Source organism: Taurulus bubalis (genome assembly GCF_910589615.1).
Source record: "Taurulus bubalis genome assembly, chromosome: 11".
In the NCBI taxonomy this organism is placed as follows: domain Eukaryota; kingdom Metazoa; phylum Chordata; class Actinopteri; order Perciformes; family Cottidae; genus Taurulus; species Taurulus bubalis.
The window spans coordinates 23119936-23147577 of NC_136599.1; the positions used below are offsets into that span (position 1 = coordinate 23119936).

Below are 27642 nucleotides of genomic sequence, written 5' to 3' on the forward strand. Positions count from 1 at the left end.
AACATCGGTGGACGTGTTTGCATTTATTTAGAGACGTGAGAGGGAAGAAGAGCAGGCTTGTATTTCATTTAGAAGACCCTCCTGGCTAATCACTGTATATTTATATCTAAAGGGTTACTGAGGGTGTTTGTACAGTACATCAGCTATGGTTTACCTTCTGCCCTGTGTGTGTGTGTGTGTATACAGGAGAAGCGGTATTAGGCCGTTGCCTGTGTGTAATAGGTGCTGCCAAAGCCCCCGTCCCGTTGCTGCTGATGACTAATGGTGCTATTGTCAGCAGTGGCAGCAGGATAAATAGCAACAGCGCAGCATGAGATAAAGAGGCGCCTCGCTCGCTAGCATTAAGCCGGGCCAGCTAAACACAAAACACGTGGCGCTCTTGTTCCACGCGGGAAGGCTCGCACATTCATTATGGCGGCCTTCTCCCGTCAGCGGGGTGATGCGATAACGGAGGGGGCTTCCTGTTCCCTTCATTCAAAGCTCCCTAGAAACCCTGTAGGGCTCCAAATGATAACCGGTACAATGATAGATGGGCCACTATCCCCACCATGAGGCGGTCAATTCCCCCGTAGTTACACAACCTGGTGCACCCAGCTGACGCATCCTCTGCCGAAGGCATATGGGATGTGGGTGGCAGGATAGCTCGAGGGTTAGTGAGCGCATCTCCTAATGGGGCAGAGTTCCTCCATCTTTTATTTTTTTCTAGCTACATCGCCATAGTATTGTTTTACACTATTCTTACGACAAGCTAATTCCATGAAAAGCTCACGACCAACAATGCATTAGTACATCTCTCAAAGCGTCCTCGCTTCCCCACCCTTAACCCCTTGCCCACTAGTTCCTACTGAATGTGGTAACTCTTTAAAAACAGGTTATTCAGCTTTGATTTGAATAGGTTTTTGACAATAACATAGCTCTATGGTACAGATGAATAAGTTATATCGGAGGATACACAGACAATACTGGAGTCAATTCATTGGGGTTTGTTGACAAAATGAAAAGTATAGAATGTTACCAGCCTTACCCTTGAAGCTAAAGACCTCACCCAGATGAACTGAACTAGGTACCGAGGGCTGCAGCATCCATCCATAAACTCTAAATAAGAAACTGAAAACACACTGTGAAAGGATTAAAGTTGCAAGACGAAAACACAGACGACTCCCAGTCCGGACAATGTCGTAGAAGCGGCCTGTCAATCACCTTGTAGCCCCGCCCTAAAGCAAACCCTTCTTTATGTTCCATTTGACTCTAAATGGACCATAATCTATTAAATGAACATGATCATGCTGTATCAAAGAAGACTTGAAACTAGAGATTGAGACCATAAACTCATGTTTACAATGTTTTAAATAAATCAAGAGAGAAGTGATCATTTTCTCATAGACTTCGATATTATCTGAATTATTTTTTAAACCAGAGTCGCCGCCCCTGAAGGTCATTAGAGAGAAGAGTAGTAGAATTCTAGAGTAGAAGAGAAAGCGACAGCCTGCAAAGGAGTTTTTTTCTTCTTCATTTGTAGTCTTCAACCAAACCGATGCCGACTCGAGTGTCATTGCTTGAAGGCATCAGACTTCACAGAGCTCCCTCTGCAGCCACAAAAGGCTTTATACACCTTTTTCACATATTCAGTTGTACTCTCCAAGACCTGTCAGCCGTCTTTCAAGTGTAAAAGCGGCGAAGTTCCCAGTTCAGGACTTTAAAGCACAAAGATCATCTATCTGGCCAGACGTTTGAGCTTTCCCGTACTTGGTGGGAAGGTTTTACGTTTTAATTGACACCAATAACATCTGAGGCTCGATACCTGGTCTTTTCTTCAAGTGCTTAACGTTTGACTGCAAAATGACATAAAGTGTTTTGAATAGCTGGAGCATATGATGATTATTTTAATTAAAAATGTTTCAGGGTCACAAAAAAAGTGTTCTATCTAGGTCACCAACAATCTGTATAAAAGTCCCAGAACTACTCTGAAACATCAGTTTGAATAATTCAGACCATCCAGGCAGTTCCAAGTAGGAATGAAGTACTTCTTGAGTAAACATAGAAATACAACATTTGCATACAGTATATGTCTATGTATTCACATGGAATGAAAAACATCTGCGCTGTGCCTGCATTTCTCCTAATGTAGAAGAGCTGTCTGAAGAGTTCCCGGTTTCTACACCTGCAGCAGGAGAGGCAGCAGCAGCAGATATTATGCTTCATTGATATTTTCCTTTTGCACCTCTGCGCTTATCAGAGCTGTGTAGAGCGGGAAGGTTATCGCAGCACTATCTGATGGCCGTCTTTCAGCACAACTGTCAGATTTGTTCTTTCAGGGAACTGACTTGTTTGAGTCGGTGGTTCAATAGGCCGTCCGTGTGAGGCACGAGTCGATCGCATCAACCGCCAGCTCGTTAGCTGTCGGCGTCTCGGCGGCCGAGCCAAACTCCTCCCTCAGCAGTTTCAGCACGTTGTCGGAGTACTCGTCCCTCGGTCGACCCATTCCGCTCAAATGCACCGGGTGGAGGTCCGGGTGGGGCGGGACGTAGGGGTACGGGCAGTGCAGCTCGTTCAGAGTGAACCAGAAGGCATCCGGATCCACCTGGATCAAGTGTTGGAAAACGCTGTGGGGATGATCGGAAGATGCCAGGGAAAAGGATTATCTCTAGGCTAATATATACACACACACACAGTATATAAATAAATAAAAATATACATTTTGTGTACGCCTTGCGTGCGTTGCTTCCTACAGGGCTTATACACACAGTGGGTCTAATATAAAACTAATGACAGAATGACATTCCCAACAAATGACCTGCATATTCATGACATTTACAAGAACAGCCACTGCTTCGTTTCAGGTTTACTACGAGCAGCAAGTAAAACGATCAGTGTACGGTCTTAAATTGTATTCCACCCAGGAACATGAATTATATACTGCAGCCAGCTGAAAGACTTGTTTTTCATACTGAGGTATGAAACGTTTCTTTGTGTCCTTCAAAACCCTCACATACTTGATGGATGCGTATTAAATGTATTGCATGGCTCAGACACGTAAATATGCAAAAGCTATATTCGGCAACATGGACGCCGTCTCATCCAGGCTCACTCTCATATCAAAGAAACTCATCTGTATCTTACAGTTGGTGCCAGTAATGCGGAAAACATAAACAATGCAAGATTGAAAATATATGTATTTTTAAAACAAGCCAGCTTTATTTCCTCCATTTTATGAGGAAGGAAGCGGATTCAATCATGAGGCCTCAAAGATCCACGCAGTATGTTTTAGTTAGAAATAGTGCACATGACTTTAGTGTTGTTTCTCCACATGGCACCTTTAACACGTTTGAGCACTAAAGCTCGGCAAATTTTACCGACCGTACACACTGATATAATTTAATCTATAATAGTACGACACACTACATGTGATTGTTCTATATGTAAAAATATAGCGAAGTAAAAACTGTAATGAGAGGGAAGGACTGGGAGAAGGGCTCACCTTCTGCCGGCCTCCTGCAGTCTGATTGGTTGTCGACAGCTCAGGTAGGGCAGGCAGGCCTCGCAAACGGCATCCAGGTCGGCCTCACCTGAGAAACCCAAACACGGCAGTGTTACTGCATTTCATCCCCGGCATCTTCTTTGAGAGAGAACCCAACTGTAAAATACATAGAGTCGTCAGAAGAAAAACATAATCGCATTGGGACACAATCGGCCACGATCAATGTCAACTTCATGGACCGCTTTCCTGAAATGCACACGAGCAAAAACTCGAGATGTAATCACAGCTCCCGGCGCAGGGCGTCGCTTGGTGAGATGGCAGATAGCGAAGGGAGGAAGAGGGAGAAAATAGGAAGAAGATAAAAGAGAAGGGAGGAGAGAAGAAAAAAGAAATAGATCTTGCCTGGACTTTACCTTTTCTAACTCCTAATGAGCTGAGAGAAACTGCTGAGATGGCCGAGGAAAAGAAATTTCACAGCAAGCCGTTTCCACATCTCTGGATTTCACACATCCACTCCCCCTTTTTGAGGAGTGGATGTGTGTGAAAATAGCTACCTTTTCCTCCCCTTCTTTATCTCTACCTTTCATAGCCTTGCCAGCTCCTGCTCCCTCCATCCACATGACTTCTCTCCACTCTTTCATCTCCTCTCTCTCTCGCTTCCCAGCAGACATTTAGTGATTCCCTAAGCCGTGAACTGGGATGCCTTTCAAGCCTCATTTCAAAACAGGTCTCTCCCTCCCTCTCTCTCCCTGCTTCCCCCTGTTTGCCGATTCAACCCACACTCGGCTTGAGCCGGGCCTGCTCGCTGCGCTTCGAGAATAAAAGCAGCGGTGCACATTTCAGAGTTAAATGCGATTATTCAGCGGCCACTTTCATCCCCCTCTTTTCTTCCTCTTGTTTTTCCCGGTGCTGCACTCGTGGCCTGTCGTCTTTTGTGGAATCAAGGTGTTTGGAGGGAAAGCGGAGGAGTGAGAAAGACTCAAAAGGAGGAAGTGGGGGCCAGGTGCTGTTGAAGATTTTTCACGGTAAATGAATCGCGGGGTGGAATTGGAGCTGAAGCTGGAACTGCCGGGGCTGGAAAGCATTATTTGCTTCAGTCAATCTGTGTTTCTGTCTTTCTCTCCCTGTGACTGAGGCTCGGTAATTGGCTTGCTGCAGGCGTCCCAGAGGTAAGCTGCAGCCAGAATCGGTATTCACACGAGAAAAGGCTGCAGCCCCTCCTGCTCTTTCATTCCCTCCCTCTCAGACTCCAAATCTCTCTCTCTTTCTTTTTTTTTACTTGATTACATTCCAGGCATATGAAGGTTGTACCCGAAACATTTGAAGCGAGGTAATAATACGGTGGTCATGCGATGGATAGAGGTTGCTTTCCCCGCTGTACTGGGCGACCTCTTCATGCACTTCATGCATCTATCTGCCAAAATCACCGTCCGCCGTCTCCATGGTGGAAGAAGAAACACCTCGATGACCCTAGAAGACTTTCTATTTTGACACTAATTAAATCCCGGTGTCATGTTAGACGCTGGCGAGGAAAGGCTGTCCATAGATGGACAGAGAGGGCACTTATTGGAAATTGTTTCGCTGTAAACTGTCTCCCACTCAGCAGCGAGGGAGCGGCCCGTCCACACAGAAAAGGCTGGATCTGTCCTCTCCTTTTCAGTGATTCATTGGGGACACGGGTCGCGTCTCCACTCACACAACAGTTACTACGTACGCCCGGTCGCCTGCAGCGTGGCTTTCTGTAAAGGGGGGGGAGGGGGAGGGTGAGGGGGACCCAATGTTTCGAGATTTTAAAACGCATTACCTCAATAGATCCTGAAGAAGGCAACGGGTGCAGATTTTTTTTACAACCTGTGTCATCGTCAGACTGCTCACGGCCATACATTTTATGAGCGTCGGAGGAAGTACGATGAAGGACAGAGGACGGGCATCCTTCCTGATATTCTTGTTGGGGCACCAAAAGCTTGTTAAGAAAAATGTAAAGCTGGACCAAAATATTGAGTTTCATGTGAACATAAAGAAAATCTGGCAAATGTTCACAAAGTTATCTGCGGTGGACTGCAATAACTAATACAACATTTCCAGTTCATTGACTGTGGTAGATTGTCCTAATGTGACTTCACCACACAGCTAATAAAAAAACAAGTTTTTTCATTGGGGTTTGACTCGTACACACACCTCAGTGGCAGAACCAAAAGAAGACAGTGTGAGGTCATCGTCTACATTGTTTGGCTTTGGAAGGCCAGACGAGCAGCCCCACATCGCACTGTGAATCTAAGTTACAGCGGAAGATGTTTGAGTCCACAATCTGCAGCTTTTATTTCCTCTTTGCCGGATTTACACAATGATTATGTCTCATTGTATGTGAATCACAATGGTAAAAAAGTTAGTAAAGTAAAATACGTTTGTCTCTCAGAAATATAGAAAAGAATAATTCCGTCATGATTGCTTCCCCCCTGATTTTGTTTGCAATGCTGCGTTAGCATCAAAGCGAGAACCCGGTGTACCGTACCAAACCAAACTGTGGACTGAATGTCTCATTGCATTGGTAATGGCTGCTGCTGTGGTTTATTTATTATTTTCTCTCCTGTGGGAACCTGGGAGGAGCTGAGAGCTGCTGCCTTCGCCGAGCCGACAGAGACTGAAGGGATGCTGAATATTGTTCCACTATACCCTTTAAGAATGTGACTGCATGTACATTTGTTTTTAATGATGGAAAGGTAAGAGCTGCAACATCAAATGCAGGCGGGTTCATTAGTGTAGTGATCCAAATATTCTCATCCTAGACGGAAGTGGTAAGACTTTTTGGTGTCATCGTTACGCAAGAACGATCGAGAGCTGAATTCATATTCTTAGCAAAGTCCAGCGCGTGGCCGCCAGGAGGTTTGTCCCTCGTCAACAATTGGTTGTGTACCTTTTCGTGGACAGGAAATCAAGGAGGAGCTGGAAAACGTTGCTGGCGGAGAGGGGATTCTTAACTGCTTATTAGCCTGCTGCCACTCGGGAACCTGTCGTGGATTATTTTTGGGCCCACTTGAGGGCAGTGGAACAAGCTGAAAACAACATCATCATCATCATGCTGGGAAAGCGCGGGTATTTCTTTTACTCACAGTCAAAAACAAGGTTGTTGAGAGCTTAATTTATGAGTAGGGAAAAGAAAAACAATGGATGGAAGGATACATAGTGTTTTGATCCTTTTTAAAGTACAAAATATAAATCAGTGCAGCAGCTTTATGCACCTTTCTTTGTTGAATATTTTGAACTTGTAGAAAAGTCTTTAATTGAAACACTGTCGCAAGCCATGTTGCCACGGTTACACCGTTTGGGGTGTGCGTGTGAATACTTAGAAGAGCGATTCAACCTAAACTAAGACGCTTTATTCGTTTCATATTCCTACCGGCATCCCCGAGGGATCCGACTTCATCGGAAGCTGACTAGCGCATGACGCATGTTTCTCTACTGTTGGAGCTCTGCAGCTTTTTCCACCTTTTTCTTTGCACCCGAGGCACCGTCATAAGGGCGCTCTGTGGCGAGTGCTCGGAGAGCAATAGCGTCCACTGCCGCCTGCTCTTCCTGCTCAGGTGAGCATTCATCCCCGAGATCCCCTTTTTTCCATTCGTCAGCAGGAAAGGTGCAACATGTGTGAGGACCACGGCGTCGCCACTGTGTGCAGGTTGACCAGACTGGAGATACCACTGCTCCACATCAACTCCCTGCTTTTTAGCGGTGGAGGACATAAACTTCATGTGCGTCAAAATAAATCTAAAAAATGCATTATTTATTTGATCAGAATTACAGCCATTTATTTGCTTCAAAAACTAAAAACAATGATCCCTGACGTGATTTAGCTGTATTAAACGTATGTGTACTTCGCTGCTGCAGCCCCATCAACCACTTCATGCATGCTCACTGTCCTTGGGAAGCACAAGTGATTATGATCACCACTTCATGAATGGGAACAGCATTTTTTTTCTTCCCCTGTAATGTTTTCATCACTGATTGCAACTACCCCGTCCTAGTTTTGAAAAAAAAAAAAACTCAAAAACCCACGTATCCACTCAAACCTGCAGATGTGAGCAAACGCACCGAGGCAGAGATGAAAAGAAGTCCCGCGGCGCATTAGGATGCTTTTGGTTTCACTACGAGTGCTGCGTTTCCTCTCGAGTATGCAGCAGTGTCGGGAAAAAATTGGAGCAACCTGAACCCAGTGCCGGGGACGTTGCTGTCTAATGAACATGAGGATTGATGAAAAATTAGACAAGCAGCTCATAATGATATCACAGTGACACACTGAGCCACTTACTGACATGATACTGAAGATATGCCAAGGACAAAATACACAACTGTAAAAAAAAAACATTACTTGTTGGAATAAATTAATGAAATATTCTCCTATCCTGCAGCGTCGTGGTTTGCTGATGGCGATGCAGATTTCACAGCGTTCATTGCTGCGTCGTGGTGAGCTGGAGCTCGAGTGAGAGAAGGGTTTGCTCACGGCGGTTATCGAGAGTGCAACTGAGGATTCGGCAGCATCCCCGTCGGCTCAGTTGGCCATGGTCCGTGTGTTCAAAGTCATCATTAAAATATGTTCAATTCAAAGCTGAAGGCCCTTTTTTAAGTTGCCGTGTTCCATTGAGAGTTTTGTGGTTCAATGTGAAGGGGAAGTCGCACGTATAATTGTGCCACAAAATGATAGTAATATAATAAATGTATAATTGCTGCGTGCTGCAACGCACGAGATGTAAGCTGCGCCATCGACAAAGTAAGGCTGACAAAGCGATACTGATCTGACAAGCGAATGGAAAACAATCGGAAAAGCGCATCGAGCGTCGTGAAGTCCCAAATACAAGAGAGAGAGAGAGAGAGACGAACACCAAAACCAAGATTCCTGGAACGGATTCAATAAATAAAAATGGATTGGACTTTCAAGTTATCCTCATCAAATTCTTACAATGCAAGACTGGAATGTCTACATAGTAGGACAGAGCAAGGGAATTGAGATACACAAACTCCTTGCCTGGTTTTCTTACTGTTATACAAGACTGCCACCTGGTGAAGAAATAAATCTCTGTGTGCGTTTGTGACAGAATCTTTGTCAGAGTTTTGGAAATGACGTGGCCATATTGGTAAGATGCACCCATTCCAATATAAAGTCAAAATGAAGGCAGAAAGAGATTTGCTTGAACCGTGATGCATGTAGATTACTGGCTGTAATTCGTTTCTCGGCAATGAAGCACAGTTTTGTTCTGGTAAAAACACCCTCAGGTAAATATAACATACCTACACAACATGGAATATTGCAAATTGAGGATGTTCTTGCTTAAATGGGCATAATGTTGCACTGACCTTTAAGAAACCTGCCATATCATCCAGTGATCCATGGCCACTTTTTATCCTGGCATTATCATTGTTATACTATGTATGCCGTGTCTGGGAAAACCTGTGTTGTCTGTGCGCCGTGTGTCTCATGCTGTGTTCACACCGGGCGCGACACGATTTGTCGCGTCACGCTTACCGCTTCAGTTTGGTCGCGCGAGTGAAACAAGGTGTTCACCCCCAAAGCCACGAAGACAAATCGCGCCGCCACAAAGGGGGCAGGGCTTATCGCCGTCGGGTCTCTCCGTGAAAAAGAGCTGTCTTTTCCGGTATCGACTATGGAATAAATAACCACTAGTTCTGCTTTATACTTGTTGTGTAAACTCCACACACGTCGGAACATCAAACTCCATGGTGTCTGGGTTCATGATATTATCCGTAGTCCCACAACAGCGTCTGAATGAAGCCGCTACTAGCGCTACTTGAGGCAGACCAGCAGCGGTTTGATTCAGCGACGGCAGGACGGCGGTGGTGATGGGCGGAGCTTCTCAACGCTGATTCTCAACGCTGATTGGCTGACGCAACTATGACATGATTTTGTCGCCTGAGTTGGGATATTTCAACCGGCGCGACTTCGCCCCGCGTCCTCTGCTCAGTTCTCCCCGCGTCAAATGGTCAGTCGCGTCACCTGCCGGAAATGTCGCACCGTCGCGTCTGTACATTGACTTTGCATGTAATCTGGTCGCGCGACAAAATCGTATCGCGTCCGGTGTGAACACGGCATAAGTCTCTCACCCAGATCCAGCCTCTGGCACAGGGAGCCCAGACCCCGCAGCACGGCCAGCTGCAGCTTGTAGGCCAGCGTGTGCGCGTAGACGGGTCCGGCCTTGGCGCTGACCGGAGCCTGCCGCACCAGCGAGGCGCTCAGCTTGGGCAGAACCTCTTTGGACACCCTCCTCCTCAGGAAGTCCCCGCATGTCTCACCCAACGTGCACAGCACCTGGCGGAGAGAGAGCGAGAGAGACGAAGTGTAAAGTACATACGTCCGCAGCGAGTTGCTGAAATGAGATGAAATGTCCCTTAATTTCATCTGACACATTTACATGACCCCCCCCCTGGATGAATTATTGTATATACAAAAACCCCAAAGCCGCCACATTGCTGATGACCATAGCACGGTTTGACAGCGGCCAGCGACGAGTGAATGACAATTCACGAAGCAGTCGGATTCTGTCAATTCATCAGGGAAAGCATGAGTGAAAGATACAAAACGAGTCCAACTAAAGACGGGGTGTGACAAGCAGACTAATTCAGAGTGACAGGAGAATCAATTGACACCTGTACTTTGATAAATGAATGAAATGAATATCACACACGACTGTGATATTCATTCACAGTCGTGTGTGATATTCAAGGTAGAGGGATATTTTCATCCCGTCATTATCTGAAATCGTTTGAAAAAGCCAGTTCTGTGATGACAATCTAATGACTTCCCTGTCTGGTTAGCTTGCAATGATTAAAAAAAATGTTGTGCACAGAATTACAAAGTAACCGTTCAAAAACGAAAAATGTTTCACAGAATTACAAACAATGAAATAGCCTGACAAAAGTAACCGTTATAGATGCTTCACAGTGAAATTAGACAACTCTCATGCATAAAGGCACAATTTTGGATTAATTCAAGATATTTTAATTAAGTCAACAATGTACCCAGACCTGTTCAGTTGCTGCACATGATGTACATAAACATAACGTATGACAGATAATGTAAAACAACATCAAACAGTTACCTAATAAACTTTTTACGTACTTTTTCACAACATCAAGCTGCATACGTTTTTAGATGAGAAAAGGTGAAAGACGGACTTGTTTCACGCACCCTGAAGGCTCGGAGGACTGCTAACGGGTCGTCGGCTGTGAGCCTCTGGAGGAGGGCGGGCCAGCAGCGATGGGCCATCGGCAGCAGCTCGTCTTCCCTCTCGCTCAGAACACACACGCAGAGCTCCAGCACGTCCAGAACCTGAGGACAAACACCCGTTGCTATAGATCTGGTTGGAGACAGACTGGAACAACAACACGTACATCTGGACTGGTGATGTAACACAGCCTCTGTCGGCCGTAATGGAGGTCAAAAGCTCCTCAGTAACAATCAATTTAAAAGAATTGTTTCTCTACAGCGCGACTGTTTCAGCTGAACTCTGCAGTGGGGTTGATTTAATTTTCTGTTCTGTTTCTCACTCCTAAGAGATTGATTCATCACATGTATTTCAGCATTTTACGGTCTTGCTGGCCAGGCTCCATGGGTTCACGGCAGCAATACGCATTTCAGCCACCTAAATAAATCAATACCAGTTTAAGTGCAACAATATATTTAGAATATTTTACAACAAGGAACTGAGATTAAAGTGAATTTGACATCAATACTGTTTTGGCAATGTCTTGTGTCATTGAAGAGAGCATAAATAAGTTTCACTTTCACTTCAGTTTTCTGTTGGAAAGGACTGTCTGACTGCAAGATAAAGACGTGAAAATATTCTAAATTTAGCGCTCACTTAAACGGATATTGATCTTTCTTGTTATTTTTCTTGGGTGAGCCTTTTTCTTTCAGGTGGCTAAAAATACTTTTTGCTGCTCCCGCGTCCCAGTACTCCCGTCTGTTTCTCCAAACTTTAGACAACATCACAGTTCTGTATCGGACCTTCATGGTGGCATCATGTGTGGACGCTTGTAACGCAAGCTTCATCTAAACCAACGCTCCCCTCCGCACCAGAGTACCTTGAGTCGGAGCCGGAGACTCGGGTCGGACAGCAGGTGAATGCAGCGCTCCATGACATCTTTAGTGACGCAGAGGTGGGCGGGAAGCTCTGCTTTCACATCAGGACCGTCGACATCTTCCACATCCTCACACTGTGTGGGAGGCGGGACTTCTGGAGAGACAGGGACGGTCACACAGATGATGTACGACTGGTCGACTCTGCGAGCACCCAATGTTGTTTTGGGCTTTTATAGTTCACACTGTACTGTTATTCACGGGGCTGATGAGTTCCATGTAATATGACCTCGACAACAATATGAAACATACACTACAACGAAACATAAATTCCTGTTGTGTCCTCATACAGACGGCGCGCTGCATTACCAAGGTCTTGGGGGTCGTCGTCCTCTATTCCGATGCCCTCTGCCAGCTCTTTCTGTTTGCGGAGATCCAGCAGGAACTGGCGGATGTCGAGGACTTCCTCGGGAGGGGGGGTGTGTTTGGGTCTGGCAGACTCACGGGTCCTAGTGGAGGGGAACCACCTCGCTAAAGAAAGAACAACAACAAGAGCAGGGAGGGTTAGTGACGCAAAAGCGTTAATGTAAGATCCTTTTCCTTTATTTTTGTCTTCCGAAGAGATCACCTGTCAATCAAATGTTTGGACTATTACTGAATTGAATGCTTCAGTAAAGTGTGGTATATGGTGTGCATGGTAGCGTCATGTACGCAATGTGCTAAATCCCTCCTTTTTCCACCCTCACCACGTGTGATTGTGAGTTGCAGTCCCTTGTGAAATCTCACCCAGTGCCTTCATGAGCGCGTGCAGCACAGAGCAGAACAGAGCGGCCTTGTGGTCGTAGCTGAGATCCAGAGCCGCCAGCACATCTTGAACGATGTCCCCGACCAGAGGCAGCAGGCTGCAGTCGGAGTGAGTCAACATCACCGCCAACACCCGTGGAGCCTGGCCAACGAGACGGGAACACGATGAAGCGCATGCTCGCCAACCAACTTCAACTTTAACCCCAATGACCTGTGACCTCATGGGACTTTAGCCTTTTGACTTGGAATGACTTGTTATGCCTCTAATATAGATTTTAGTTGTGTCACAGGAATAATATAAGATACCAAACCTGATCATTTTGCTTTTTGTCTGAAACCAATAAATCAATAGAAGCATTTATTATCCTTCTTAATGTACTATTCTGTTACTGTTTGGACGAAATGGTCTTACATTTAGTGATGAATTAGGGTTCGTAACACAAAGTATAGGACTTCAATTTGAATCTTGAGACTTACTTGTGACTTTCAAAAAAAAGTCCCATGTCTGAGTACCCCGTGAAAGTGGGTATGATTTTATTGTACAAACCGATGATACTATAATTATGAGAAAATTAAATGAATCGCCAAGAATTCTGATAGTGGATTCATTGTTTATGTCATTAATAAAGGACAAATTCCAAATATTGTTGTTACCGTTTCGTACATTGAACATTCAAGTTTTGGACTTTAGGTCCGACAAAACAAGATGTCACCATCTTCATCTTATGGCATGGTATTTTGACTATTTTCTTACATTCCATAGAGTCAGACTAAACAAATACTCAGTTAGCAAAAAGAAAAACAGATAAATTGATAATCAATAATTGTTAGTTGCCGCAATACTAATTTGCACAACCATATCCGCTCGTGAAATGTCTGTGTACTAAAACTATAAAAATCCACTAACTTTTTGTACCTTTTCTTGTTATATTTGTACTTTTAAAGGATAATATCATGTTTCTTAACTTCCTGCACACACCATTTCCTTTCCTGAATTGATTCTGGTTTGATTCCGGTGCCGCCGTGCCTCCTAACAACGCACCAAACTGTGGCCGTGTTACCTGTGGGTGCTGGCTGAGCCTCTGCAGGTTAAGAGAGATGTCATTGAGCAGGTAGTCGGCGTTCTCGTTGATCAGCTCCGTCAGGGAGCGGTAGCCACAGGCCTCACTGACGTCCCACATGGAGCCCAGCGCCGCCTGGCTGACCATCAGCGTCTCCTCCCCGGCTTTCTCCAGCACGGGGTACAGTGATGTCATCAAAAGGGGCCGAAAGTCCCGACCCAGCGCCTGAGCAAAGCAGGCGATGCCCTCGAGTTGGATGCACAGCTGCCAGATGTTGCCGTTGAGCAGGTGGATTGCGGAGGTCGACGTTGAGGAGGACGGAGTGCCAAATGAAGGCGGAATCACTTGGAGAGAGTTTGCTTTGGTGTCCCTGACATAATTGTTGGATATGGAGAGGAGTCCTGGTGGGCTGAGCAGCTACAGAAAGAAAAAAGATAAATGTCATTATTATGCCTTCTTGAACTATTCAATAGTGTTTTAGTTTATAGACATGAAAAGGTCAATATAAAGATCATGATGATGAATCTTTGCTGATGAAGATCCATGTCAATACTGTTAAAGGTCAATTTAGAAGATAATCTTCACCATTTATTGTGTGATGCAGTTGGCTGACTGTAAATGAGGGATTAAGGTGCAAGGAAAATATTTCATCCAAGAATCTACTGTTCTGGAGCAGTGTTTTTTGAGAAACCATTCACAGTCCTGACAAAGATGATTTTTGAGGTGGTAGTAAAGTGCTTAAAGATAACACAGCAACAGGAAGCTAGCAAGCAAACATGGATGCAAACAATTTAGAACCTTTCAATCAAGAACCTTTCATTTTACAAAGACAATTAAATATAGGGAACCTTTAATTTAGCCAAAACACAGCAATATCACCCTATTCCAACATCAAAAACATTATTGAAAAATTCCAAGAGCCCCCCCAACTCATAAGGGACTATTGTTTGACGTTCCTGCCCACAGTGAATGTAGCTCACATCATCATCAGTAACTGGCTGTTACCCTGCTGTATCAGCGCAGACCGCATAAACACAGTAGCTGTGCTTTACTGATGTCAGCATTTACAGCTAACTGCCTGTACCGGTTTCATATATCTATTCTATCATTTTTTTTCTTCTTTTGTACTAGTCTGACTTGAGGGAGAGCCCCACAGCAGTCTCTGCAGTGGCCAAACATTCTCTAACTGGTGTCTATTACTGTGCTTAGAATCCTTTTCATTCGGGTGCTGTGCCTTTGGGCTCACTTTTTTTGCTGACGAAGAGAAACTTAAAGTTTATCGACAAAGAACACAACGCTGCCAATGTTCTCGGGGCTCTGTTGGCCTTGAAAGTTTAGCGCAGTCACTTGAATCTGGATCCCCTCCGCTTCAGTCTGTTTGGGCACAATCATGAATATCTTTCTTTGTTCGGAGTGGAGGGATCTGATCAAACATGAAGTGCAGAAAGAGCTGTGCAATGCGGGCGGAGCAGGATTGGAAAACATTCACTGAATACAAAATGAGATGTAAAATTTGAAAACGTCTTCATTCAAAGAAGAGCGGGATTCTAGCTGCTGTGATCGGTGCGGTTTCATATGATCGGCATGGCTAACTTGACGCCCAAGGTATCATTTGATTGGATGTTGGTTTTTTGCAAACCGCAACAAAAGCAAAAAATATTCTAACTTCTTTTTTATTTGGACTTTGGGAGTAGTTCGACATTTTGGGAAATGCACTTATTCGCTTTCTTGACGCGAGTATGATGAGAAGATGAATACCTCCCTTTTGTCTCTGCGCTAAATATGAAGCTGCGGTTTTCTTCGCTTAGCATGAAGACGGGAAACCGGGGGAGGCAGCTAACCCGACTAAAAGTCTAAAAGTAAAAACGCCCACCTGGAGTGACTTCCTGGCCTTCTTGGAGCCTCGTTGTCACCAGATACAACAATCTAAATGTAAAAACAGAGTCACTTGATTGACGTGTTTTTACATTTAGATTTTTGTATGGATTGAACAAAACAAATACAAAGTGATAACTAGCGAGCCTTAGAAATGCTGGTATGTGGATTTTCCAACCTTTGGACACAGCTCTTTATGCTAAGCTAAGCTAATTGCCTAATGGCTTTAATTTAATACTAATGCTACATTTATACTACAAGTGACAAAGCAACAGGCTACATAGTCATTTTCAATGGAAGCCGGTGATATGAAGCTACAACAGTAGCCTGACAGTTACGTGGCGCACTACAAATCAGAGTTGAGCTGCCCTCGAGTATTTTTTGCCTCAATGAGACAGTAAAGAGTCAACCAATCATACTCATTGCTGCAGTTAGCCAGTTCCCGGTGCTATTTAAGGACAAATACGTCACAGAGTGCTTGAGCAACACTCAGCAGCCTCACCTGCTGGTCCTGTCGGTCTCCCTCCGTCTCCTCACTGACAGTAATCAGGTGCCAGTTGTGCAGACTGGTGTATTCCTCTATGACAGACGCCGCCGCCTCCTCAAGGTCCTCCCGGCTGGCAGAGCGTCCCTGAACTTGACTCTCCGGACCGTGACCCTCTGCTGCCACGCCGATGCCTGCCGCGCCCCTGACAATCTCATTGAGCACCATGGCAGCCTGCTTTCTGTACGCGGAGGACCGTCGGTACAGATCCAGAAAGTGATCCGTCAGCAGGTAAATGTTGCCGTAGTAACCTGGAGATAGACATAGCGGAAGTTACTCGTCGTGTTTTTTCCCAAATGTAAACCGAGTGGTGACTTTGCGAAATAAAACAATTAATACATGATGCATTATGATTCATTCAAGTTTTCAGCATCTTATTAGAAATGAAAGTTCCACCGTGAACAGAAATTAGAAACATTTAAGTACATTGTGCTGATAATGCCTCTCTTTCACTTAAAGTAAACATTAGACACAGGACATTTACTCTGCAGTATTAACAGTTGTACTATTAATATTTAGTTTTAATTATGAATTAGTACTTCTTCTACCACTGCCAATACCAACAATGCCAGTGAGTAGTAAAGCAAGACAATGTTTGCCTGGGAACCAAAATCACTAAATATGTCCTTGAAGAAAAACATGTGGATGAAATGCTGAGGTGATTTCCAAATAGACGTATTGGTCGCTTACTACGAAAGGACCACCACGGCTCTCAAGTATAGCACTAATTTCATTAGAAGAGGTACTTTATGCTGGCGGTAAACTTATAAATTAGTTTATATTAAACGCGTTGCGCGTCCAAATTGCACAAAGTCGACAAAGCACCTCACAGGGTTTTCATCAATAAGAGCTAGCTACCGCTATCGTCAACTTTCTTTAGTTGATTAGTCGTTTTTTTTAATGCTTTTTTTTTTTAATGCCGAATGATTTACATTTAGATTATGTATCATATCAGTATCAGCCAGCTGACATTAGTCTAACTTCACTATTTAGAAGTTCCTCATAGTCCTCTACAATAAATTCGACACAGACATTAAATACCGTGACGTATGCAGAGTGATAAGAAATGCACTGTTCATAATTTGCCTCGAGGTCCCGTGAAACAACCCTCGTACCGAATGTCCGACAGATCTCCATGAGCGCAGAGAAGATCTTCCCATCTGTGAAGTAGAGGAAATGCTTCCTCTGTGTGTGACCAGCGTAGGAGTCCTGAGAGCCCGGGCTCGTCTCTATGGTAACGGCGGGACTCCTTTCCTCCACAATGCGAACATCCATCACATCCAACTCCAGCACCTGCAAAGGCACACAAGTCAGTAAACAATAACAAAAGACGATTTGTCGACATCTCAAGGTAGTTTACGATCATGGGAGTTGTTGAGTTCTCCACCATCGTTGCAGTCAACTTCAGAATGTTTCTTTCATAACTTAAGATCCAGACGTCCGACAAAAAAAAAGTGTCTTAAAACTAGATTAAAAAGTAAAAATGAAACTGACCATTGCCTTCAAATTAATGATTTCTCTAGGTATGGAAATTGTTGGAAACAGAATATATGACATAGGTCTAGTCGTTTTTAGACATTTTGATGTGGAAAAGTTACTTAATATACCTTGAACTCCACTTGTTAACCACTACAATGCTTAAACGCTATATATTGTACACAATTCTATAATAACCATAGAATTAACGTATTAACAAGAAATGTCATATTGTCACAACATTATATTTAAACTGCATTTTTATCTTTGGTGCATGTTTAGTACACAAAAAGTGTATGCACTCACAAGGTGGTTAAATATACACTAAACTAGTATACACAAGAAAGGAAGCCATGTTTCCCAGCAGTATTCTGGCATCAGCGAAGCAGCATTGCATGCCAGCGCCAACGAGAGAACACACACTGCTGCTCCGTGCTGCGGATCCAATGCGGATTTGTTTTCTACCTACGCATGTAAATATGTAGAAGGCCCAAACACCAGTATGGACCGGAATTGTTTTTGCTTCATGTCCCCTGAAACAATAATAATGGAGCGATGTTTCTTCCTGATTCCCATTCAAACAGAATATGAAGTATAACCTGACGGCTGACAGATCACCTGCATCAAGGCTTTTGAAATCCGCTCGAGGTGCGCGGCCGAGTTCAGCACCGCGGAGACCAGTGGTCCCAGGACTTTTAGATAACCCAGGAACACGTTGAGGACGAACAGCTTCTTCTGGTCGTCGGAGGTCCTCATCAGTCTGGGCAGGGACGTGGCCAAAGAGTGGAGATTCTCCGAAAGCACATCAGTGAAGGTCTGAGCACTGCTGCTGCTTTTACCGTTAATATCACTGCCGCCGCTGCTACGCCTCTGACTCCTCTGCGATACCTCGCTGAGAACAACTTCACATCTAGAGGAGAGGACGGAGGAGAGAAGTTTCATTTAACGTCTTGCCATCGAGTTGTCCTGGATCTAGTAGTGTCTCCTCGCAGAAGTGCAAATCAAACCTCTTTCGGACTCTGGGATCCTCATCGTTGACCGCTCCCACCAGTGCTTCCAGTAGCGGGCCCACACACTCTCCCAGTGACTGGCTACACCTGGCCAGCAGGTGGTCGTCCAGCTCCACCATCTCCAGTCGAACCCTCCAGTGCTGGTGAGACGAGGTGCAGGAGATGATCTTCCTCAGGAGCACGGACAGTTTCCCCGCTGTGCTCTCCGCCCACGCTTGTGTCCGTTGGACCATCAGCTGTGCGATTCTTCCCAGGTCTGCCGAGGGAGTCTTCCCGGGCTCGCCGGCCTGAATCTGGCTGTCTTCCATGACAAGCCCCACGGTCCTGGACCAAACCTGAAGGACCAAAAAGAGTCAAAAGCTTTGATTGTCCTGCATGAAGAATGATGCCTTACATTTGTATGGTGTAGGAGCCATTAGTTATGTCTGTGTATTTTATTTTGGTAGTTTATATATGGGGCACAGGTGCAACAGCCAGGTGGGTAATGATGCATGGGTGACAGGGAGATCACACGGTTTTTACCGCAAGCAACACTTCAGGAGACCAAGAATGTACAAGTTGTATAATCATACAACTTGGCCTATAGCCTATTCTGTATTCAAATATCCAGTCAACATGTGGAATGCAGTCAAAATGAACACAGTGCAACACAAGACCGGACACAAACCTGAGAGATGTCACCAGTTACACAATAAACAGCTTGTAACAAGGTATGAAGCGGTTAACAGATTTAAAAATGTATTTACTGTACTGCATCACACCAGGAATTATGAAAGAACACAGAGATATGTTACCTTGATGGCCCCGATTGTGACTGCATGGCCTTGCCTCAGATCTCCTGTAATGATCCTGGCTACGGCCACAGTGATCCCAGGTAGGAAGGAAGCCATAGTGCTGCCTATCGTGCATCTCTCGGAGGAGGACGGGACCACGTGCTCCTGAGTGCAGTCACACTGCAGAGTCAACACCCGGAGGCACTTCAGCGCTGCTGCCTGTACATCTCGAGATTTCTCCTTCTCTGCTAAGGCCAGCAGCAACGATATGGCAGCTCCAAGTCCGGGCAGCATAATCGGTTCAAAGAGTTTGAAGACTATATCGCCGTAAGCGGCATGAAGCAGCGCGTCAATGCACCTCAGCACAGCCGATTTCAGCTCCTCCGACGTGTCTGCGGCTTTCCCAGGATCGGTTGGCGAGGACAGGCAGAGGCAAAGCTCCGAGAGGAGGTCGCGGAGGGTCTCCCAGCTCTGGACACAGGTGTTCTCGAGGACGTGGCTCACTGCCTCAACCACGGCCTGCACCAGTTTTTCATTCTTGGGCCCAGGGACCTTGAGGACGAAGCGAAGAGGGAAGAGGACGTACTCCTGGAGCTGCTGCAACGTGGCATCGTCGACTTCTTTCACCTGGCCGCTCAGCGCCTCCACGTTGGTCACGGTGGGCGCTCGGGTGAGGAGGACACAGGCCGGGCGCAGGTAGGCAAATGCGATCTTGGGATCACTGATCTGAGCCATGATTGGCGGCATGACAGCAGGGAGCCACTTCAGTGACGCTGAAGAAGAACTGGGAGATGTGAGAATTAGGTGAATAAAAATGCTTTTCAAGTACTGTAGGCGACAATGACATGAATGTAACCTTTTAGAGATAAAATATATTTTATTTGTATGATATATGTAATGCATGAGGAGTGATTTGATCTGATCAAAAGGTATCACAACTTATCCAACAGTAGCACTGGAAATAGTATTGACCTAGCTGCTCTGGGCAGGTAAACAAAAAAAAACGTAATTGTATGGACAAAAACCGCTGGATCAGAGAGCCAATGGTTAAGAGAATAAACTATATCATGTCTGATTGTTGACACTCCCTCTGGCATCACTTACTAGTGAGGTAAACACTGAAGCTGCTTCTTAAATGCCAACAGAGTTGAAGCAGGGAGTTCATTGTAACGTACTGAACAGCATGCCAGCATTATTGGTTTTCGATGATGGCTGTGGTCATGGTGGTGTTTTATGTTGTTGTATTGCCCGAGGCTCTTTTAACATCCTGGAGTTGACGTTAAGTGTGTTGTACCAACCAGTATTAAGCTAGCTGCTGTATGTGCAACGGTGTTTTGAGGGGCTTATTATTTGTGACAACGTTGAAACTTGAGTGAAGATGAGAAGCGGACACACGGGGACATGATGTCGATGCAGTAGCAAGCAGAACATCTTACGTTTAGGTTATAGCATCGATTTAACGTTCAGTTAGTCAGAGTTGTGAGGTAAGCTAGTTAGTTAGCTAGCTAGCTGACAGCAACGAGCATGAAGCTGAAGCTGAGGTTTTTGGCTCCAACAAACCGGTGGCCTACCTTCACGTGAGTAGTGTTACGTGGACCCGCTGCACGGAGCAATAAGTCAGTGGAAGAGGTTTCATTTTAAATGTGATATCAAACTCTGGTGAAGTTGCCGAATACTAGCTCGAGCGGACGTCATGTTTTTGCGTCGACGGCGCGCACTTTCAACGTAGGGAAAACTTCCGGGTTTTGGAGATGTATCTTCAAAATAAGATAACGTCAAGTTTTACAGTGAAAAAAAAGAAAAGGCCTTCAAGACCGTAAGGAACAGTGCTTTCGTCGTAGACACGCGTGAACCTTGCTACGTTAACGGAGAACTGTGACATTTAATTGAATATTCAAGTTAGCGGTTTCTTACTTAAAATCGTAAAACAGAACAGTTCAATCGTTTTCAACCATAGAGAATGATGATTTCTTTGTTCAGACACTAGTTCAACACTAGGAGTATCGTGAGTAGTTGTCAGAACCATAGACGTATATAATAAACCTAGCTAATTAATATGTCTACGGTCAGAGAAGACATTTATTTTATTTTGAAGGAAAAGACAACGTGGATCTACTGTTCATTATTTTCTGCTAGCTTGATACTAAACCGGTTGCTGTGTTGTTCGACCAGGAGCATTTAGCATTTATTTTTGAATTACCTAATTTCCCAACACAGCACACATTTTCATGGCTGTCACATTTTCCGTGGGTGCAGTGGAGGTCAGCCCGCTCGGCTAATTACGAAGGTAACGCTTGTGCTATCAAAACCAGTTGTTAAAGTTAGCTTAAAGACGGCTAACAGTTAGCTGAAACTAGCTCTGATATAAAGCTGTGTTATTGACGCAAAGCTGTGTTCAATATGTTGCCTAAATACGGTAGACAGGGGGGCTTCATGGCTCTTGGAGAGAAGCTTCCATAACATACCGTCAGTGTAGGAAGTCACGTTGACTTTTCAGTAGCGTTAAAGCACAGCATGTGTTCGCGTTGATTCAGTGGTAACGTGACTGTATTGCCTAAATTATTGATCACAGGCATCTTCTCTTTTACGATGTCCTTCCAAACCCAGTCTGCCACTTTACCGAGTATCTGTTATAAAGAGATACGTCCCTGAAATATGACTTAAAAACGATCCAGCAAAGGATAAATTGTATTCCTGTATGGTGAGTGCAGCTCAATCAGTGTATCGCCTCGTCCTGCTGAAATGTCTTCCCTTGACACTTCAAATTAAGATAAGATAAAACAAGATTATCCTTTATTAGTCCCGCAGTGGGGAAATTGCAGGATTACAGCAGCAGTGCACACAAGAGACACATAGTAAATAAAAACAATCAAGTAATATAAATAGACAGTAAAGAAGAATACAATAGCAATATTAAATATACAGACGGAATACAAAAAGTACATAAACGTATTTAAATGTATTTATATAGCACCAGATGAACGTAATTAAAGTGGCCAAAGTGATTAAAGTGTTACAAGTGTTTTGTGGTCTACTGTGAGCTCAGCTTGTTATGCAGCCTGACAGCAGCGGGAAGGAAGGACTTTTGGTAGCTAACCATCTTCCTGTTTCTTCAGGTGTCTTGTGGGGGGTGGGAGGGGATTGATGCTGTCCATTCCTGACCCGCCCTGTGCCAAGTGTCAGCATGGATGAAGAAACCCTTGAGGCAGCCATCGGTGCCTATAGTGCCCAGTTGCAGCAGGTGGAGTCAGCCCTGTCAGCTGGCCTTGACCCTTCCCAGCAGTCCGACCTGCTCCAACTGAAAGACGACCTCTGTCAGCTGATAGAGCTCACAGAGTCCAGCCTGGTTTCTGTCAAAAAGAGCCAGCTTCTGGCCAGCCTCGAGGGCGGCGATGGACTGTGGGCGAGCGTCCCCGAGGCGGCGGCCGACACGAACGGTGCGAACGGCGGCTTGGACGATGAGATGGCTGCCTTCTACTCCAAACTCGGGGAGTCATCAGGGAGTAGCTCTGATCCTGGATATCGGGACAATGGAGAACAAGGTGGCGTGAAGTATGATGACGATGAAGAGGAGGACGAGGAGGTGGAAGAAGATGTACTCAGTGGTACCAAAGTAAAAGCACCCTACCGGACAACATGGGGGACACTGGAGTATCACAATGCCATGGTGGTGGGGGCAGAACCGTCGGATGGAGAGGAGGCACAAGTAAGAGTGCTCTACGTCTACCCAACCCAGAAGTCTATGAAGCCCTGTCCATACTTCCTGGAGGACAAATGCCGCTTCCTGGAGAATTGCAGGTAAAGTACCACTGTATTATTATTTTTTACAGTTGCACATGTAAAAGATTGCTGTATGTTAAATTGCCCATATCTGCCTTCTTTGTAATAGCAGATATTATCCAGCAAGTGTCACCCGTTGTCCACATGATGCAGGCTGACCATAGCAATAGACAACTAAAAATAAACAGTGTGACGAAATTTAGTTTTCTTTGCACTTTTTAATCTAATAATTTGATTGTCACTCTATTGATCTGCAAATATTTTGATGACCCATGCCTGTCTCTGTGCATTTGAACTCGGACAAGAATTAAACAGTGTTTTCTAGTCCAGTATGAGCTTCAATAGGCCATGTTGGTTGAATCCCTCAATTACTTACTGTATAATACAGTTATGTTTCCCTTTTCCTTTGACAAATATATATATCTTTTTTAAGGTTTTCCCACGGCCAGGTGGTGTGTGTGTCAGAACTCAGAGAGTTCCTCGAGTTTGACCTCAGTAATCTCGAAGAAGGCTCCTCCTGCTTGGCTCGACACGAGGACGGCATCTGGTACCCCGCCAAAATCAAAGGTATTCCACCCAGTGGGACAGTTTTTTTGACAATGTATTATTTTAAAGTAAACACTGGCAGTTTTGGCGGAACAAAAATGTTGTCAAAGCAATCGGAATACCATTGTACAATTGTGAGAAAACTGCCAAGAAGAAAGGATTCCTGTTAGTTTGAATATTTTGCTGACTAAGAGATGTTTTCTCTCAATGCAGATATTGACAGTGGTTTCTACACTGTGAAGTTTGACTCGGTGCTGCTGAAAGATGTTGCAGTCGAGGCCGACTGCATTATCCCGCCTTTGAGAGAAGACGACCCGCTCTCCTCTGACTCTGACTCTGACGACATTGGAGATGGACATGATGTGGCTTTTGCAAAAGGTGTCTATGGATTATGTGTTGCCATACCCCTGTCAATCAAAACATTTAGGTTGTCATAGAAATCTTGCAAAAGATAAAACTGTGACTTGGGTGAGGCGAATTATAAGCTTCCTCCAGTTATTGGCCTAGTATTCCATTCTATTTCCCAGGAGAGATTTTAACATTTGAATTTGTTTGAAAGTGTAAGGAGTAACTGACCGTTTCTACTTTGATTTTCACTTGCTGCCCAACAGTTATGGACACTGCTGGAGAATCCACAGACACGACAAACAGTGCACATTTTGGTGGCTGGGAGGCACATACCAGAGGCATCGGATCCAAGCTTATGCTGAAAATGGGCTATGAATATGGGAAAGGTAAGTGCAAGTGCAATATTTACCACATTTTAGGTTCTGAAGTCACAACGTTTGCCTGGAAAAAAAACACCAAAATGAGAGCTTTTGATACACACACACACACACACACACACACACACACACATACAGTATGTGTGCATACATGCATATATATCAAATCTGCAAGCGATGAACGAGCCCTCACACACACCAATGTGTCAGTGCAACTGGTGGGACGCCTCCTCGACCAGGCACAACAAAACAGGACCTCTGCTGGGTGCAATGATGCCTCCCACAGGAGTGTAAGATAAACGCTTCAGAGGTTATGAAAGGGGCGGTGCAAACGGTCACTAATGAACAAGGAACTCTCGTAGCGATCGCTCCCACAAGATGTGGGGCAAATGGGACGTTGTTCGCTGAAGATACAATAACTTGTTTTCAAGGCGAAAGGCACGTTTTTTTCCACCACGCCACGGCAACAGTGTTGCGCAAAAACAGAAACGTTTGACAACTTTTGATTGCAAAGGTCTTTAGATTGTTCCGACCAAATTTGAAGTCTTGAATCGGTTTGAGAATTTATTTAAAGTACAGTACTCAGGTTTTCTCCTAACCCAGACACATGCATGCTCGATTTACAAAGCCCTTCCGCCTCTGCCCTTGACCGAAGCATTTAGCCTGAGAACTTGAGTTGGTCCTTGTTCTCTGCACTGTGGCTGCCAGCTGCACCTAAATAGAAGGGGGGAAAATCAATAATATTGCAATACAAGGAGTACCCACATACTGGAATTACAGCGCCCTTTCGGTGAGTGACATTATAACCGTCTCTTCGCATTCAAATTCTTTATGACGAGGCAGAGGATCAAAAGAACACTCATATTGATGACATACAAGTTCCTATCATGGGTCATAAAAGATGCAATAAAAATAAGCTGGGTGCCATCGGTTGACAAGACACTAGAGGCCAACAAGAGTCAATAAAAAGCAGATGTAACATGTGAAATGTTCATAAAAGTATAACCTAACTGTAGTTTCAATATATTGTGCATTGTGTTGCCAGGTGTTTGTTTGGTATACACTTTACCCTGTTGAGTACACGTGTTCCTCACTCAATCACTTTTGTTTTTCTCAGGCTTAGGAAAGATGCAGGAGGGTCGAATAGAGCCAGTCATGGCAGTGGTTCTGCCCAAACGCAGATCCCTGGACCAGTGTGCCGAGCTCAACCAGCGGCGCACCCAGAGCAAGACCGTCCAGGACGGGGCGCCGACGGGGCGCCGAAAAAGACGCAGGAAGCCTCGGGTCAACGCCGCAGGGCGCCGCACCGTCTTTGACTTTCTCAACCAGAAGCTGGAAGGCAAGAGCATCGGTCCCGCCGAGAAGGGCGCCGCTACCGCCGCTGCTGCTGCACCGGCAGCGGTAGCGGCGGCGACGGGGGTGGAGGCTTACAGGGGGGGGAAAAGCACCAAGAGGACTCTGAATGTGAAGCTGTTCCAGGCTTCGGAGAGGGTGTCCCAGACCGAAAGGGAGATCCAGAAAATGACTGAGACACTCGGCAGACAGACGGGCAGGTCAGTACCGACTCCTGTGTTTTATTATACATTTCAATATGTGTAAACTGAACCAAGACGTTATTAATGATCGCTTAATAAAAAACCGTCTCCATGGAGAGTACGGACACGAGTCTATTAAAAAACAGCTATAGCGAGTCTTGACTGGCTCTGTTGTAGAGCAGGGTCGTCCTTTATTAATCAGCGGTTCGATCCCGGCTCCGCTGGTCCATGTCGATGTGTCCTTGGGCAAGACACTTAACCCTAAAAGGCTCCCGTAGACTGTTCCTGCGGTGTATGCATGGGTATAAATGATTAGATAGTCCTGATGGGCAGGTTGGCACCTAGTATGGTCACCCCCTGCCATCCGTGTATGAGTGAGTGTGAATGGTATGAATGGGTGAGAGTGGTCGGAAGACTATAAAAGCGCTTCACAGTTACAGTCCATTTGCCATTAGCAGTCCCATACACACATACACTTATACAAATTGCATGACTATATTTCATTGTAAAATATGAGCACTTTAGTTGCTATGTCGAGATGGCTTGTGGGAGTTAAACTATAAATAAGGTGCAAAAATTGGAGATTAGGCACTTGTTTTTCCGAGCCTATTCTGCAAAGTGCATATAAACCCCTCCGTCCCCTCCCCTACGTCCTAATCTATTGGTTATTTGTGTGTGCAAAGGGACTCCTCCAGAGTGAAGCAGCTGGAAGAGAAGCTGTCAGCGGCCCGCCGGCTGCTGGCCCAGCAGAAAGCCATGGAGCTTTCCGTCCAGCGAGAGAACAGGAAGGCCGACACGCACAAGAAGATGACTGAGTTTTAAGAGCAGTTCTCTAAAAAGACTCTGAGGATAAAGGCAAGCACTGCCTGCCTGGAATGAACTTTTGTCCCTTGCCTGTTGTCAAGTTTTATTTTGCTATATTTTATTTTTGTTTGCAATATTCCTCACCGACATCATGGATTCGACTTTGGCCATTTCATGCAGAACGCAGCATTTGCTGATCATCATTTCTGCTTCTCATTTAAAATTTCCAGAGGACTGAGAAGTTTATTTTGTTGAGAACGGTTGTTGGGTTTCTAGTTGAACGCTTCGCAATATCGTTCCAAACAAAATTGTATTTGTGATGAGCAAGTGATGAGTGTACTTTTCTTCATCCACACTAAAAACCCTGTGTTTGAAGAACCTGCTGTGAAAGTTTTCTTTTTTTTCTTCATCTTTTAATCCATACACCTAAGTTGTGCGTTTCTTTACTACCGAATCTTTAATGTGTTCTTCTGTTGTACTTTTTCGGGGAGAGGTTTCAATAATTCTAGCCAGAGGCGGTTCCAACGGTAACTACAGTATACCTTTGCTTGGTTCTCTGTCTTACTTTTAAATTACAGCCTCGGGAGTTGGGAGACCTTTACACAGTTCTGAAGTAAAGCCCCTCCATACGCCCACGCCTCTTACCGGTCTTTGAAGCTTCGGCCATAACCCCTCTATTAAATAATGAATTTGGAGAGCACCATGTCTGCTCGTTGATCCGACACACATTGCCTGTGGGTGGGTTGAGCAGTGGCTGCGTCCGCCTCGCTGGCTTCCACACTCAAGTAAAGGTTTAAGTTAAGATGTGAGATAGCTGATGAGCTCCTTTCTAATGTGAATGCAGCATAAAAAGCCAAACCACTGTATTTGCCGCACGTGTTCTTTTTCATAAAGGCGTTCCAAAAGGATCAGTCGGGCTGGAATTGAAAGTTTAGTGTGACCCTGAGTCCATGAAAGACGGCTCGAGAAACTGGCGACCATCAGCAAGTCCCGGCGTTCTTGTTGTCCCCTCAGGGGAGAGAGATAGCACATACCTCATGTTAAAGCAATCAGCTGGGTGATACAGTGCAGTTTGTAAGCCCTCCTTCAAGTCTCTGGATGGACTCTGGAGGACCAGAGGGCAGCCACGCACACATACACACACA

The 27642-nt window shown here is 45.1% G+C and overlaps 2 protein-coding genes across 2 annotated transcripts; one reads left to right on the top strand and one right to left on the bottom strand.

The window, feature by feature from the left end:
* Positions 1-1897: 1897 nt before the first annotated feature.
* On the bottom strand, positions 1898-19854 carry tti1 (TELO2 interacting protein 1; the record flags this gene model as incomplete). Its single annotated transcript, XM_079226336.1, has 13 exons — positions 1898-2603; positions 3479-3566; positions 9590-9794; positions 10674-10814; positions 11570-11721; positions 11934-12095; positions 12351-12510; positions 13430-13846; positions 15807-16099; positions 16964-17141; positions 17943-18234; positions 18332-18669; positions 19129-19854. 13 exons carry the CDS (start codon positions 19852-19854, stop codon positions 2342-2344), a joined length of 3414 nt encoding a protein of 1137 aa, XP_079082462.1. The 3' UTR covers positions 1898-2341.
* A 2437-nt stretch (positions 19855-22291) lies between these two features.
* On the top strand, positions 22292-26869 carry zgpat (zinc finger, CCCH-type with G patch domain; the record flags this gene model as incomplete). The annotated part of the gene is made up of 6 exons (XM_079226106.1): positions 22292-22905; positions 23321-23454; positions 23647-23811; positions 24045-24167; positions 25276-25711; positions 26377-26869. 6 exons carry the CDS (start codon positions 22292-22294, stop codon positions 26513-26515), a joined length of 1611 nt encoding a protein of 536 aa, XP_079082232.1. The 3' UTR covers positions 26516-26869.
* Between the last annotated feature and the right edge of the window lie 773 nt (positions 26870-27642).